Below are 17,348 nucleotides of genomic sequence, written 5' to 3'. Positions count from 1 at the left end.
TTGTCTTTTATAAATTTTTATTTTACACACCGGGTCCTTTTCCTAATCATACGATGTTACTTCAGTTCAAAGTCCTAGATATCACAATGCAGTTTGGTTAAAAGATAGTAAATGATATTGACCTAATATCAAACAACAATTCTATTAGTCATTAGAAATTGACACTTATATGTTATTTTTCCTGGTTGCCTAGTCTTCACATGCATTAAATGAATTTATGCTTCTACATAGAGTTAATAATGGTAATCAGAACATGTGCCAAATGCCTAGCATAGTGCTTAGTTCAATAAATACTTTTTTCTCCATTTTGGCACCTCACAGTTCTAATAATACAGGAAGTTTCTTTTCCTTCTTAACTTAATGAACATGTTGAATATACCTACTTCTTAAGTATGTTTTATCTGATTATCCAAGCAAGTAAATTGTTTTTGTTTTTATAAATGCCTATACACATCTATGCAGACAGATTCAAAATATGTTTCTCATAGCCTGTCCTATATTGCAGTTTTGGAGATCTCCTCTCAACATAGTGACCTCCAAAATAGAGCACAAGAACAGTGGTTTATATTTTTGCATTAAAAAATACTCACTCAGTTGGCAAAACTGGACAGCTACATGTAAGAGAATGAAACTGGATCACTGTCTAACACCATACACAAAAGTAAATTCGAAATGGATCAAAGACCTGAATGTAAGCCATAAAACCATAAAACTCTTAGCAAAAAACATAGGCAAAAATCTCTTGGACATAAACATGAGTGACTTCTTCATGAACATATCTTCCCGGGCAAGGGAAACAAAAGCAAAAATAAACAAGTGGGACTATATTAAGCTAAAAAGCTTCTGTACAGCAAAGGACACCATCAATAGAACAAAAAGACATCCTACAGTATGGGAGAACATATTCATAAATGAAAGATCTGATAAAGGGTTGACATACAAAATATATAAAGAGCTCATGCACCTTAACAAACAAAAACCAAACAATCCAATTAAAAAATGGGCAGAGAAGCTGAACAGACAGTTCTCCAAAGAAGAAATTCAGATGCCAACAGACTCATGAAAAAATGCTCCACATCGCTAGTCATCAGAGAAATGCAAATCAAAACCACAATGAGGTATCACCTCACACCAGTAAGGATGGCCACCATCCAAAAGACAAACAACAACAAATGTTGGCGAGGCTGTGGAGAAAGGGGAACCCTCCTACGCTGCTGTTGGGAATGTAAATTAGTTCAACCATTGTGGGAAGGAGTATGGAGGTTCCTCAAAAAGCTCAAAATAGAAATACCATTTGCCCCAGGAATCCCACTTCTAGGAATTTACCCTAAGAATGCAGCAGCCCAGTTTGAAAAAGACAGATGCACACCTACGTTTATCGCAGCACTATTTATAATAGCCAAGAAATGTAAACAACCTAAGTGTCCATCAGTAGATGAATGGATAAAGAAGATGTGGTACATATACACAATGGAATATTATTCAGCCATAAGAAGAAAACAAATCCTACCATTTGCAACAACATGAAAGGAGCTAGAGGGTATTATGCTCAGTGAAATAAGCCAGGCAGAGAAAGACAAGTACCAAATGATTTCACTCATCTGTGGAGTATAAGAACAAAGAAAAAGAAAACTGAAGGAGCAAAACAGCAGCACACTCACAGAACCCAAGAAAGGACTAACAGTTATCAAAGGGAAAGGGACTGGGGAGGATGGGTCGGAAGGGAGGGAGAAGGGGGAGGAAGAAGAAAGGGGGCCTTAGGATTAGCATGTATAATCTGGGGGGGGCATGGGGATGGCTGTGCAACACAAAGAAGACAAGTAGTGATTTTACAGCATCTCACTGCACTGATGGACAGTGACTAATGGGGTATGTGGGGGGAACTTGGTGAAGGGGGAAGTCTAGTAAACATAATGTTCCTCATGTAATTGTAGATTCATGATACTAAAATTAAAAAAAAAGTAAAAAAAAAATCCTCACTCAGCCTTTATCTCACATGAAGTTGGTTGTCTTTAGTTGTAAAACGTTTGTTGAATGAGTAGCAGACCACCATCAATGGATGGCTCTTAGCTTTGGAACAAGGCATAGGAAGGAATAGATGTGGATGTTTTCACATGCTGTTTTATACCTCCAAAATAATAATAATAATGATGCTTTATGAAATGTAAACTTTAAAAAATCTAAAAGTAATTATAAGAAAACACTCACATATTTAAACAAAGGATTGTAGGGGATCCTAGAACACTGCTTAAATTGAATGGGTGGCAAAGAAAAGATTAAAGGTGACCCAAATGAAATGCTAAAGGAAAAGAGTTCAGAGAAAAGATAAATGAATACCTGTGGAGTGGGAAAGGTGTTGTAGAATGGGGTTTTACTTTTCTCCCTTTTTTGGTATATACAAATATGCCAAATAGAGGAAGAAGCAATCACGAACACACTTTTCCAAGTGAAAAGGAGGCAAGATAAAGGGAAAGGGAGAAATCGCCCAGATCTGAGTAGAGATGGCTTGTTTTTTAATGTTCTTGCAGCCATGTCTCAGAAGAACACTTTCTCAACAGGAGCTCAGCTTTGTGTGTTTTTTGAGCAAGTTTTTTAGCAAGTTGCGTTTTGTCAGGCCCTAAGGATCACTGTAATGAAGTAACTTTCTTAGTCTGGTGTGAGGTTTCTTGAGGTCTTCATGGAAAACTCAATACATTTAAATAAGTAAATAGAGCTTAGAGTGAGAATCACAAATGTTAGCTGCTTTCCTGGGACTGCATCCTAACTGGAATGCATCCTTCCACGTGTATCTGGAGTTCATGTTTCAGTAGTTCTCCTTAGAGCCTTTCCAGGGCACTGTGGTTCTGATACCAGCAAGGGTGGAATGTGCAGTAAATCTGATTGTCTCTATAAACCACCTTTACCTTGCACAAATCGTTGCACTGGACTGGGAGACTGCCATGTAAATAAAGTGACGAAAAGAACCAGTTACCCGGAGAGTCCATGCAGTCCCACCAGCCTTATAGAAGAGCTCCTGTTTCCCTCTCTACGGGACATTTTGCGATGGCCTTAAACACATTGACTAAAATTTTGCCTTTCTTTTGGGAGAATTTGCAAAACCATCAACAGAAACCAAAATGTGACTACAATTTATCTGAATTTTTCTTTTCATTCTTTCTCCTTCCTTTACTCCCATCCTCCTAGCTCCCTGTGATTTTTCTATGTGCTTTTGTTTTGAATCAGGTAACTTAAACATTTTACCAGATTTTACAAAAAGCAGCACGTTACTTCTTCATTTGGTGGACTTTGCCAACTATTAGAACAGCATAGAATTTAAGCCTCTTTACTTAAAATTGATCTTTAGATACATTGTCCTTTTCTGTTTGTACCTAGGCACACATTTTGCAATATCAGTGTTTTTACTCTGAATATGTCCTTGTATATTAATCACATCTACTCCCTAACAGGCTCAGGTATCTAATACAAATATAAGTTGCAAGTGTTTACCCAGGTGCTGAAGATATCTGTCATTCTGTTTTCCATCTCTATAACACAGTATTTGGGGAAGACAGTTCTATTTCCAATGTTAAAACTGTTATACAGTTTTCTGCGTAAAATTGGGGTCCTTGAATAAATATACAGACCTAGAGTTTTCTTTTTTCAATTCAATAAGATATTTGATAGTTACTGAATAGACTTTTTGAAAGGTTATTTTTAATCTCAATTACTTTTTTAAAGTGTGTCGTGTGTGTGTGTATGTGTGGTGGAATAAAAAACTGAGTTCAAATATTATCTCTACAAATTAATGGCTATGATTTGAAAAATATATTTGCTAAAAATTTTAAATCCTAAATATAAATATGAAAAAACAGCTCATCCTCCCTTTTAAAATTGACATGAGCATATGAGATTTTATATATATAAATATATACACTAATTTTGTAAATCTCTTCTAAGGCTTTCAATAGTAATCTATAACTGTAGTTAGATACCTACTTAACTTACATTCATATTTACTTTTTTCTAGGAGAGGGTATTTGTCAAGGTTTGTCATACTTGTCCACAAATGGCCAAATCTATCTTTTGCAATTGCTGAAAGCATCATTACCTAAAAGGAATCACTCTTTTCCCCTCATAAATAATACAAGACAGTTGGTAGAGCGTATTTTTAATTATCCTTCCTCACTGTCCATGTTACTGTTCTCTAATATCTTAGCTCTATCTTCTTTAAATACCTCTGGAATTAATCATTGTTGCCATTTTCACATTACTTTAGTGTTAATGCCTATTTTGATTTATGTACATTTATCAGTTCACTTGATTGTATCAAACTCCTTCATTGTGCCTCAAATTTCTTCTATTGAAGAATCTCCTTTAGTATTGATTCACTGTCTATGAGTTATAAATTTTGATTTTTGTTTGTCCAATAATGTCTTTATTTTACTTTCATTCCTTATTTCTATTGGAGGACTTCTGGTGACAATTTAATGTATTTCATGGTAGATCCAAGATTGAAGCAAAGGTGGGGGACAAGGCTAAAGACCAGGATGTAGGTATTATATATTCTGGCAGATAAATAGGAAGTAACATGATTAAAAAAGAATGGTCAAAGAGAAAGGGCAAAATAAAAGAAGAAATTCATCAGTTGCTGTGTAGGTAATAGATGCTGTTAGTGGAAATTTTATTTAAATAACAAATCCAAATACTAGAAGTCTAAGGAAGGCAACGGAGATATAACACATTATAAAATGCATTATTAAAATATCTGATAATATATTCTTAAACAATGAAATTTCTTCCAGTAACAATTTTATAAAGCACAAGTAGAGTGTGCTCTTTGGTCAATAGACAATTATGTTTTAATTTCTTTTCCCTGAAATATTTATCAGGTCAGTCTTTCAAACACACATTCTTCAACAAGGTTGTATGCTGCTGATGGGACACTATGTGCTTTTTACTTTCCCCAACGTCATTAGCAACTAGCATAAAACTGAATCTTTGGAAAGTGCTTGATACAAAATATAAAACTGGTAAATATTGATCAGAGTCTGGTGAATTCCTAAGACTGAGAACAAGGCAGAATGTGACTGTCCTGTGCAGCAATAGTAATTAATCATGTGGACTTTTTCTTTTAGGGTCTTGATATTAGCTATGACCTTCAATTACCTTGACTTACATAATCTAATTAGCCCAATGCTAATGTCTATAAAAGAGACCATCAGCAACTAACAGACACAGGATATATAGCCACAGTTCCTGGCTCAATACCAGACTATCTTGGACTTTTGTATACCCATACTTGTTGCAAAGATTGAAATGATCATGTGACAGAACATCCACTTAGGGCAGGTCTAAGGTCAGGTTGGTTCAAATCATTGAATTGTTGGTTCATTGGTTCTGTCTACTTCTATTTTCTGAAGGAGTATACCATAGTGTTCATTGCTTGTCTCAGAGTTTATGGAAAGTGTAGACACTGGACAGCAAAATGAAACTCATCCCTTACCTGGGATATATATTTCCTAACTTAAAAATGTAAGTAATTCAACATAAATAACAGTAATCGACATAAACAGTGCAAACAAATAAACAACATTAACACTAGAAAATTCAACATAAACAGCACTAAACATAACAGTTAATGCTGACTGAGCACCTTGTACGGGCAGATGCTACTTTAAATGTGCTACATGAAGTGACTCATTTAATTCTTTCAATTATAGGATCTGTGTGCCATTGTTTTGCATAATTCTACATTTTCTCAAAGTTTCCTGATTTTCAAGTGGCCATATAATTTGGGAGTTGGTCAATCTAAGGTCAGTTCATGCTTTTAAGCATACTTTACTGCTTACTCCTACTCCATGATCTTCCTGTGTAAACATTTATTTTTAGTGAGAGAGAACCATAAAGAGGAGTTACTCATTCTTCCACATCACTAATTGGTGTGAATTTTTACACTTTTTACTTTCTTTTCACTAAGGAATATTCAGCACCTTGATGGGGGTGGGGAACAGCATGAGAGAGAATTGAACTGTTGAATGTGTCATTGTACTTGGAAATGAACTTCTGCTGTCATTCCTGTGATCAAATCAAATGAGAAAATTTCACTTTAAACTTCCTGAGACAAACTGCACTTTTCAACCTGCTTGCTGTGCTGTTATGGGTTCCTGGAAGAAATCACAGAATTACAGTAGCAATTGTTAAGAGGAGCTCCTTACAAAGTATCACAGATGATTTATACTTTCCACATTTGGAAGAATAACTCCATTCTTCATTGAAACTTTTGAGGAAGTCCTTGAGCAATTTTGAACTCAATCCTGCAGACATGAGAGGCTAATTAAACATTCAAAATGTGGGTCCTTCTTCTGAACACCCTTGTGGGCCATCTGTGATAAACAGTATCTTGTGGCTGCCACAAGGGCATAGCCACGTGGCAGTGATGCGTTTATTCACAATTCCTCTCCCCTCTCTGCTAGATGCACCTGAGGCCTAATTTTTAGTTTTTCATTTCTGGGCCTTCTTGGAGCAGACACTGGCAGTTGAGCCAGAATGTATAGGGTTTAATGATGCTCAGAATTGCTTCATGGCCAACAGCCAGAGAAAATAATCCTTGACCTGGATACACTGATCATACTGGACTTCTGAATGGGAAAAAAAGAGAATATTGATTTTTAACATATCCTTCTACTTTACACCCAAATCTCATATATTGTCAGTTTGAAAATAACAGCTGTTAGTTGATATTTATACATCCCACTATGAGGTATATAATAACATATTTGGGAGATATTGGAAGTTTTAAGCACTTTTTTTTTTTACACACTTAAGAACTAATGTGAATGTACAGCCTGAGGCTAACAGGGGAACAATGGTATTTGAAGATGGATCTAATTATTAATAAAAAGGAATGTTCAAGGAAGATTATTATTACTTGATCTGTGGTTTGTCTTAAAATTAAATTAATTAGTAAAGGTTTTTTGTTTAATTTTAGAAAGAGTGTTATAACTACTTGAGGCTAGAGGCTATATTCTGACACTTCTAAAAGTATGTATGGATTGCATAGATATAGACCACAGATTTGATGTTATAAGGAATTGGTAATAAATAAGATTATATATGAGAACACTAGATTTCAAACCTATTTTAGATGCTGCAGCACATAAAAGTCCTAGTCTTCCTTCTTGAAAACAGTACAACGCGGATATTTCACACCTAATTTTATCTTGTGAATAAGGAAATATTTTGCTTACAGATAATTCTAAATGCATGATAAATGCATAGCCATAAACTCACATCTTAACAAAAATATAAATTGTTAAAGAAGGCATGATAGGCAATAAAGTATTTTTTACTTTAGAAAGTAAATAAGGACCAAATGGTGGGAGGACAAAAAAGTAAAAGTGGTAATTAGATTTTCAATTACTATAAGAAAAACTCCCAAATGTACAATGGGCATCATTCAGATGTACATTCCGGGCCCTTACATGTGTTAAAGTAACTGAAAGGTAAGGTCTGTCAGTAAAAAAATTTCCCCACCTAGACAATTGCCCTGGCAGAATCTGTCTGATGTAACTATTTTGGAAGTCTGGAGTCAGCTGAAAGCTTGCAACTTCCAAGGAAAGGCTTATATGGTAAACTGAGGTTAATTTCAATTTCAGCTTTTGGTTTTAAGTGGCTTCCCATGGCAGAAAGCCATGTATGTGGCTTTCACACAGCTTGCTGTAGCCAGAGTGTGCAAAAAGGACCTGTTCTCTAAAGATAGAGGATCTGTGCCCTGATTGCTGATTATTGCTTCTGATCATAGAGGTGCGGATAGAGGTGGACAGCTCCGCTGTCACAAGTTCCTTCCCCTCAGGATGAAGTGACTTCCAGGGGAATTTAAAAGCAAGTGACTTTCTCCCTCCTACATTCCTTTCCTTCTCCCCTATTTGGGAGCCAGACATTAAAAAGTTGGACATTCAAATCAAATACATATACAGGGGAAATTATAAGTCACTGTGATGAAGCAGGGAAAGGCACAGGCTCAGAAAAGATTTAAGATGTTAAGTTTAAATCTCAGGCCTCTCCTTGGCATGGATACAAACTACAACAATCAAAAGCAAAGCAAAACAAAACTAAAAACAAACAAACCAACAGCAAATCCTGACAAAGGGAGAGAATCTAATTATCAGAGTTACCACATTATGATTCAAATGTTTAGTTATCAACCAAAAAAATACAGAAAGTAAAACCCACAAGGCATACAAAGAAACAGAAGAGTATGGCCTATTCAAACAAAAAAAAAAAAAAACCCAGCAGAAGCAGAAACTACCCCTGAGAAAGACGAGGCGCAGATTCTTTCAGGAGTCTCTGGACCCGTTTGCAGTGTGGTAGTGATGGTGGAGTTCCCCAACACTCAACACCAAGCACTGCTTGGACACCAGCAGGCTATTTGAGAATTCAACTCAGTTCTGATACCATCTACCTGGAGACAGCATCAGATTCCACAGGTTAACTGTACAAGACTATCTCTTCCCCTGCCCTTCAACAATTTAGGTGCCAGTTTCCTACACCCAGGCTATTTCCTACACTTCTGACTGGTTGGGACGAGTTTGGTCTGACCTGGATAGGCAAGAAGTTCTCTCCCTGCAAAGCCTTTGTTGTCTTCACATGGGACCCCTACCTGGGCAGAGTCTGAGCAGTTTTTCCTTGAACTTTATCTTCCCCTTCCCCTGCTACCCCTCTTATCTTTCTACCTAACATAAATAAAGATGTAATTTTGTGACATCAAGAACTGAAAGCAGTGGAGACAGAGCTGTAAAGAGCAGAATTTTTGTATGCTATTGAAATTAAACTGATACAATTCAAATTAGAATGTTATAACTTTAGAAGATTCAGTGTAGTCCCCATGGTAACAACAAATAAAATAACTATAAAATATACACAAAAGACAACAAGAAGGAAATTAAAAAGATCAAATAAATATACAAGAAAACAGTAATACTGGAAATGAGAGACAAAAAAACCCATAAGGCACATAGAAAACAGAACAAAATGACAGATGTGAGTCCTCCTTATCAATAATTACTTTAAATGCAAATGAATAAAATCAATCAGTATAGAAATGGACATAATGGATAAAAAAACACATGATCCAATCATGTGCTCTCTATAAGTGACTCACTTTAGATACAAATATACAAACAGATTGAAAGTGAATGGATGGGTAAAAAACATTCCATGCAAATAGCAACCAAAAGAGAGCAGTCTAAACTAATAGACAAAATAGACTTTAAATAAAAAAATGTTTACAAGAGACAAAGGACATTATGTGTTAATAAAAGATAAAACAAAATAAGAAGATATAACAATTACAAACATTTATACATCTAGTAACAGACCACCAAAACATATGAAGTAAAAATTGACAGAATTGAAGGGAGAAATAGTTCTACAATAACAGTCAGAGACTTCAATAATCCAGTCTCAATAATGGATAGAACAACTTGATGGAAGATAAGTAAGCAAAGAGAGGACCTGAGTAACACAATAAACCAAGCAGATCTAACAGACAGATACAGAACACTCTACCCAACAACACTATATTCTCCTCAGGTGCACACAGGACATTTTCCAGGATAGACCATACATTAGGCCACAAAATAAGTGTCAACTTAAAAAAAAATTAAGATATCATACAAAGCATCTTCTTTGACCACACAGGGTGTGTCCTCCTCTGAGCTCCTTTGGGGTAAGGGCCACTTCATAATAATTGGACTTACATCATATGGCACTCAGCATCTCAGTAGAACATGTTGTTTTGAAAATGATAAGGCCTAGGAAAAAAGAAATTTAAGCGAAGGAAATCTGTTGGCCAGCTTTTTACCTACATTCTGGACCAAATTCCACTGGTGTCTCAGCAAGGACTGTTTGAGCTCATTTGTGCCACAAGTGTGTGGCAAAGCACTCTCTGTGGGTCCCATGCAGAAGATGATGGGCAAAGCCAAAATTCTGACTATGAGGTCACTTAGGAGGAAGGATACACTCTCAAGTATCTGTGATACAAGTCACTGAATGAAAACTTCCTGAGTGGTCCCAAAGGCAATAGGCCTATAAACAGAATGTCATTACTAACATGTTACCAATCTGCTGGGAATGGTGCTACACGATGTACTTGAAATTCAAACAGGAGACATTTTTCATCCTGCAGAAAAAGCACCAGAGAATTTTGCACACACTGTTTTCACTTGAAATTTCTTTAGGTTTTCAGATAGCTCTAGGCCATATTAGTCAAAATTAAAAAATGCACTAAAGTTTTGCATACATGAGAACCACAGGCTGTTAAGGACATTTGTGTCTTGCAGACTTTACTTATCCAGGAAATGAACTACCAGAATATGTAATGAGACTAGAAGTTATATTTTGGAACTCATTATATGTGTGACTGTCCCTTTTGGAAACCACATTCTCTTTTAGTACAGGCAGAAAAATATGCAAGTTCATATATATTTCATGTCCAATTCAATTAGCCCAAATACTTGGTAAATACAAGTAACTCAAAACTCTCTCTTATAGGAAACAGAGTCAAATCTAACCATAGGCATAAGGCAAGAATGTCAAGGCATTCTGTTGGCTAAGAATGTCAAGTTAAAGTATATAATGACTGTTAACACTAGTCAGACATCGTCTAACATTTGATGGGCACCTGTTAGGTGCCAGCCACAGTAAGCAAGTTTTGAAGAATCAGTTTTGCCCTCAGCCCAAAATCTGCAGTAGGAGATCACCATAATCTATTTACATGTGTTCAAAATAAATGGTGCATTTTCTGTTATTTTATATTAATTTTTGTAAATTTTAATTCAAATGATATCTCTTGTGGTAATTCAAAACTTCTTACATCTAATCAAATCATCAAGCTTATAAATTACACCTACCAAAAACTTATGCAAAATATACTTAATAATACAACTTTAGAAATCCTACCACTGAAGTAAGATTTGATACTTATGGTAACCACTACCTTTCAACATTGTACTGGAATCCTACCAATGCACTGAGACTAGAAAAAAAGAAACAAGTAATATAAATATTGGGAATAAAGAGGTATCTTTAAGAAAAACGTTTTTGCAGACAACTGCTGGGTGCCACATCAATACTGGCACAAGAAAAAGAATTCTACCACATTGTTTATAAATAGTATATAAAATAGAAATGTTGATGATAATGCTAAATGATGACTAACACTATGTGATTACTATATATCAGGCACTAAGGTAAATGCTTTTCTGGGTTGTTCAATGTAATCCTCACAACACATTCCAAAGAAGTTTTTTCTTGCCATTGTCACTTTACAGAAGAACTGAGTTTTTGAGATGTTAAATACATACTGATTCACTGCTAGTCTGTAGCATAAACACACTCAAATTCAATTGTGTGACATTAATAGTCCATAAACTTGGTCCTTGTGTTTGCTGTATTTCTTCCCCTGAAAGCTTTGATTTTCTTTATCTGTAAAACCCCATCAACCAACAGTGCAATTGGTAAGCCCAGCACTTATCCTGCTCTGATTGTCAGTTAAAATACAAGAGCAGCATTTTTGCATGTTTTAGAGAGATTCTTTACCAGAAACACAACTATCGCTCTCGTGTCTGTCCATGCAAGTATTTGGCTTTAGACACCCCTTTTCCTTGGAATAGAATTACCTGTTTAAAATCAAGACTGAAAACAAATAGACTTAAATTTCAAATATGATTAAAAGGAAAACTTTCTTCTAAACAGATGAAGTACAGAGTTTCTCCTCTAATAATTTATTGAACATCTACCGCCACTCAAAATTGTTTTCTAATGGCCACAGGCTATACAAAACCATTTCTAATGGACCATTAACTTTATAAAATTTTAGTCTGCATGCTTTCCCAAAAGAAATAATTTAATTAACCATCCTTTACTTGTTCCATGAAACTCTTCTTAGATAATCGTATTCACACATATTGTTTTAGCTTCTCGCATTGAAGTTAAACCTTAGATCCATACCTCAAATCCAGTCCTCTTTCTAAAACTCTGTATCAGTATATCCAACTACTCGGGGACTTCTTCAACCTAGGCTACTTAAACATTGTATCTAAAATTAAACACAACCTCTTCCTCTTCACTCATCTCACCTCACTCTTTACTAATTTATTGTATCTACATTGTGATAATATTCAGTATTTATTATTTATTAACCATCTGTTCTTCACAAGAGGACAAATTGGATGACTTGCTTTTAGAACTTTAAAACTGCATATTCGATCAATTTTGAGGCTATTTAATTAGCAGCAGCAACTATGTACTGTAATAAATTGAATTATTTTTTCAAAATACTCTCATACTTGTGCTAATAAAACAGAAACTAAGTCTTTAAGGAATATCCCTGTGCTATTCAAATATTATAACTCAAATAAATGAGATTTTAGAATAACCATAACTTTAAATTGTAACCTGAGAATTACAGAGTTGAAGATAGAGCAGTCAAATAACAATGTTTTAAAGCAAAGACACTAAAGATTAGAACAGGTGTCAATATGTAAATATCAACAACTTAGCTTTTCGATTTTTTTGAAGTACCACTTGATCACATTTCATGTATCATCATAAATTATCATTTTACATTCACAACGTACAACCACAAACACACATCAGTTTGAAATTAATTTTGGAAAAATAATCATTTTCCACTATAGTTTTGTTATTTAAAGCTAGAAGCAAATTGTGATTATAAATAGAAAATATATAACCCTGTAGTGATTTCTCTCTGCTCCAAAACATAAGCAAGTTTTATTACCTTAGAAAATAGTTAAGTTGGAACACTTTGGATGGAGAACATACAAGATTATAGATTTGTATCACTTATAGGAAGAAATGTTTCTAAGCATTTTATCTAAGTATCCCATAAGGAACAAAGAAAGGCTTTAAAAAGGACCATTGTTTTCTACTAATATCATGTAACTTTAGTACCAAAATATTGATAGGTAGATTTTCCTGCACTGAGACTCACCCTACTAACTAAACTCTGTGGCAAAATTCAGGCTAAATTAATTATAAGATTAATTTTCATTCAAGAGTCCTTCACTCACAGAGTTAGTCAATACATGAAACACAAGTGACGGCCTCAGAGTCGGCCTAGTTTACACCTCTGACCATATTGGTTAAAGCCAAAGACCTTCAAGATGTTTTTATTTCGCAGAAATAACTTAATTTGACAGGTAGTTTAAGGGAGAACCATTTACTGGAATAACTGAACTTTTGTCTAATCACCTGAAAGCCAAGTACAAGGTATATTCAAATTATACCAGGATATGAATCAATGACTTAACAAGAGCCTAAGACTTTCAATGGATGGTCTGAGCGCGCCCCCTTATGGTACTGAGGTTAAAATACAAAGTAACTAAAATCAAACACTACAGAGCTAACTTTCTTTAGCATCCCTTACTATGCAAACTTCTTTTCACTAACCGAAAAAGTTGAGTGCAAACCTAACATTGTTTTGATTCCATGGATCTACGGATAAACAGTTATTTTCAAATTGGAGGGCTCCAGTGTGAAATAATCCCCCACACACTGTCTAAACTGATTTAACACTGAAGCCAACCATCGCCACTCCCATCACTAATGATTTTCTCCCTCTTTCTCTTCTTCCCACCTCCCTGTGTGTTAGTGTGTTAGCGTGCGTGTTAGTGTGGGGGCGTTTGTGTGTGTTAGTGTGGGGGGGTTAGTGTGTGTGTGTGGGTGTTTGGGTGTGGATATATTGCTGTGTTAGTGTATATTTGTGTTAGGGTGTGGATATGTTGGGGTGTTTGTGTGTGTTAGTGTGTTTGCTGGTGTGTGGATGTGTTAGTGGGGGTGTTAGCGTGTGAAGGTGTTAGTTGGGGGGTGTTAGAGTGTGGGGCTGTTAATGGGGGTGTTAATGCGGGTGTTAGTGGGGGTGTGTCAGCATGTGGGGGTGTTAATGCGGGTGTCAGTGGGGTGTTGGTGTGTGAGGGTGTTAGTGGGGGGGTGTTAAAGAGTGGGGGTGTTAATGCGGGTGTTAGTGTGTGGGGGTGTTAGTGGGGTTGCTAGCGTGTGGGTGTGTTAGCGTGTAGGGATGTTAGTGGGGGGGTATTAGTGTGTGGGGGTGTTAATGGGGGTGTTAGTGTGTGGGGTGTTAGTGCGGGTGTGTTAGAGTGTGGGGGTGTTAGTGTGTGGGATGTTAGTGGGGGTGTGTTAGTGTGTGGGGTGTTGGGGGTGTGTCAGCATGTGGGCGTGTTAGCGGGGATGTGTTAGCATGTGGGGATTTAATGGGGGTGTTAGTGTGTGGGTGTCAGTGGGGGTGTGTCAGCGTGTGGGGGTGTTAGTGGGGTGTTAACGGGGGTGTTAGCGTGTGGGGGTGTTAGTGGGGGTGTTAGTGAGGGTGTGTGGGGGGTGTTGGGGTGTCAGCGTGTGGAGTGTCAGTGGGAGGGTGTCAGCGTGTGGGGGTGTTAGCGTGTGTGTGTTAGTGGGAGTGTGTCAGCGTGTAGGGGTGTTAATAGGGGTGTCAGTGGGGGAGGTGTCAGCGTGTGGGGGTGTTAATGGGGGTGTTAGCGTGTGGGTGTGTTAGCATGGGGGTGTTAGTGGGGGAGTGTCAGCGTGTGGGGCTGTTAGTGGGGGGGTGTCAGCGTGTGGGGGTGTTAATGGGGGTGTCAGTGGGGGGTGTCAGCGTGGGGGGGTGGCGTGAGGGCCCCGCGCCCTCCTCTCCTCTCCAGCTCCCCGGATCCCGGCCCGCCCGGAGGCTCCGGGAAGCAGGGGCGCGGGGCGCGGGCTCTTACCTGGGCTCCGGCGAGGACGCAGCCGCCGAGTAGCAGCCACCCCCAGACGCGGGCCGACGCCCCCGGCGCGGCCATGCCCGGCCCGGCCGCAGCGCGGAGCGGGGGAAGCTCCGCACGCGCACGTCGGCGGGCGCGGGGCGAACTCGCGGCGGGGCCGCGGCGCTGCTAGGGCGGCGGGAGCGGGGCCGGCGGCCGAGGAAGCCGGGGCCGGGCTGCCAGCACCCGCGCGCCTCGGCCCCGCGTCCTGCGCGCCGCGGCTCGGGCGGGGCTCCGGGGCCAGAGGCTCGGCCGGCCCTCGAGGCGGACCCGAGGGCGACGGACTCGGGGCGCCGCTGCCGCCGCTGCCAGCCTGCACGTCTCTGCTTCCCGGCGCTCTGTCCCGGGTTACAATGCCCTGGCTCTGGGGGCTTCCTGGGTCCTCGGGGAGTGGTCTGAAAGTTCCTTGCCCTCCAGAAGCCCAATGACCACCAGCCACCGAGATCTGGACAGTGTGGTTCAAGGCCAGGCGCGTTCTGCATCTCTGGCTGTGTACTGAACGGTCTCTGCGGCGCTCTAAAGTTCTCTGCCTGTTTCAAAACAGATCTGGGCTTCAATATTTATGGAGTAATGTCAGTTTGCAGCCTAAAAGACTGATCTCGGGTTGTAGACAGTTTTGAATCTCTCACATCTATTAAAGAAGAATTTTAGCTAGATACAGAAAGATGAATTTTATCACTTTGGATGATGCTGCAGATATTTAACCGAATTTCAAAACAAGACTGCTGTTCCCTTACTGCAACATTTCACTGTGATCCATATGCAACATACCTATTGTGTTTTCTGAAGCTATGCAACATGCCTTATACATGTAAATGGTATGAATCATCTCCAGTTTATGAAGTGATTGAAAGAAATAGAAGATGACTTGTTTAATAATCTTGTATTCTTTGCCAATCTTCATTGGTTAAATATTAGAAGAGTTTTACAAAATTTGTTTGAAACAGAAGGAATGTTTGACAAATATTCAATATTCAAAAGCTGAAAACATAGGGGTGTAATTTACTTTCTGTCATTACTACCACACTGCATATGAACAAGTTAAATTCAAAGCTCCAGGGAAAGGAAAAGTTTATTTTTTACTTGGGTTGAGGAATTTATATTGAAATTACAACTTGCATAATGGAAATCAGTAAAAATAATTTTAAACATTTTCTAATATTGATATACAGAAGATTTTAATATTAATCAACAGCATTACATAAATTTGCTACAACTTCTACAAGATAAATTTGAAGAACCCTTTGTTATATGTAACTTATAGTTGCTTTTCAATTTATACACTACTGCTTTGAATCAAATATTAATAATCCTACATTGGCCCAAGAATTAGGAAACTTAATATGCACAGATGAGAATGTATTTTTGATGCAAATGTAGTACCTAAATTGAGATGTGGTGTAAGAATAAATTACACACTGACTCTCAAAGACGGCATGAAAATAAAAAGAATATACAGTATATCACTAATATATTTTATATCACTATTGTTTAGATACATTAGATAATTTAAATACATTTTTAAAATTAACTTCACTTGTTCTTTTTTACTTTTTAAAATTACATATTTGAATCATATTATATTTCTTTTAGGCAGAACTGTTCTAGTGACAAACTTAAGTTACCCTATATCCTTCCCAAAGAATATCCCTCTCACCACTCCTTTTAAATATTGTACTGGAAGATCCAGTTAATATAGTGAGAAAAGGAAATAAAAAGAATAAAGATTGGCAAGGAAAAAATACAACTGCCTTTGTTTGCAGATGACATGATTGTCTGTTTTTAAAAATTAATGCACACAAAAAACCCTCCTGGAAATGATTATAGTAAGGTTGCAGGATGTAAGGTTGACACACAGAAGTCAATCACTTTCCTGTATATCAGGATGAACATGTGGAATTTTAAATTAAAAACACAATACCACTTACAGTAGCATAAGAAAAGAAATGCTTATGTATAAATCTCACAAGTTATTTACAAGATCTATATGAGGAAAGCAATAAAACATTAATGAAAGAAATCAAAGAACTAAATAATGGAGAGAGATTGCATGTTCAAGGATAGAAAGACTTGATATTATCAAGATATCAGTTCTTCCACTTGGTCTATAGATTCAGTGCAGTCCTACTTAAAATCTCATCAAGTTATTTTGTGGATATTGACAAACCGATTCTCAAATTTTTGTGGAGAGGCGAAAGACCCATAAAATCAATACAATATTTAAAAGGAATAAAATTGGAGGACTGATACTACCTGACTTCAAAACATGCTGAAAAGCTATAGTAATCAAGACAGTATGGAATGTGGTATTGGAGAAAAAAATAGATAAATAGATCAGTGGGATAGCATAGAGAGATCATAAATAGATTTCCACATATATATATATATATAATCACTGATAGCTGATAAAGAAGAAAAGGCAATACAATGGAGAGAAGATAGTCTTTTCAACAAATGGTGCTGGACCAATGGGATGGATGTGTAGAGCAAAAAAAAAAAAGGAATCTAGACACAGACCTTACACCCCTCATAAGA

General features: G+C 37.4%; 1 protein-coding gene and 1 long non-coding RNA gene across 2 annotated transcripts in view; one reads left to right on the top strand and one right to left on the bottom strand.

Moving 5' to 3' along the window:
- The window catches only part of LOC140844841 (uncharacterized), a 139,764-nt gene extending 124,151 nt beyond the window's left edge, over positions 1 to 15,613 (bottom strand). The window contains exons 1-2 of the mRNA XM_073217767.1: positions 15,585 to 15,613; positions 14,778 to 15,343 (exon numbers count right to left, since the gene is read on the bottom strand). Of these exons, the coding sequence (XP_073073868.1) occupies positions 14,778 to 15,343; positions 15,585 to 15,613 (595 nt within the window). The remainder of the gene's footprint in view (positions 1 to 14,777; positions 15,344 to 15,584) is intronic.
- The window catches only part of LOC140845116 (uncharacterized), a 215,872-nt gene that overhangs the window by 174,240 nt on the left and 24,284 nt on the right, over positions 1 to 17,348 (top strand). The gene's annotated exons all lie outside the window — the stretch shown is intronic.

Source organism: Manis javanica, chromosome 12, assembly GCF_040802235.1.
Source record: "Manis javanica isolate MJ-LG chromosome 12, MJ_LKY, whole genome shotgun sequence".
Classification (NCBI taxonomy): Eukaryota; Metazoa; Chordata; class Mammalia; order Pholidota; family Manidae; genus Manis; species Manis javanica.
This window is presented reverse-complemented; position numbering and strand designations above follow the sequence as displayed.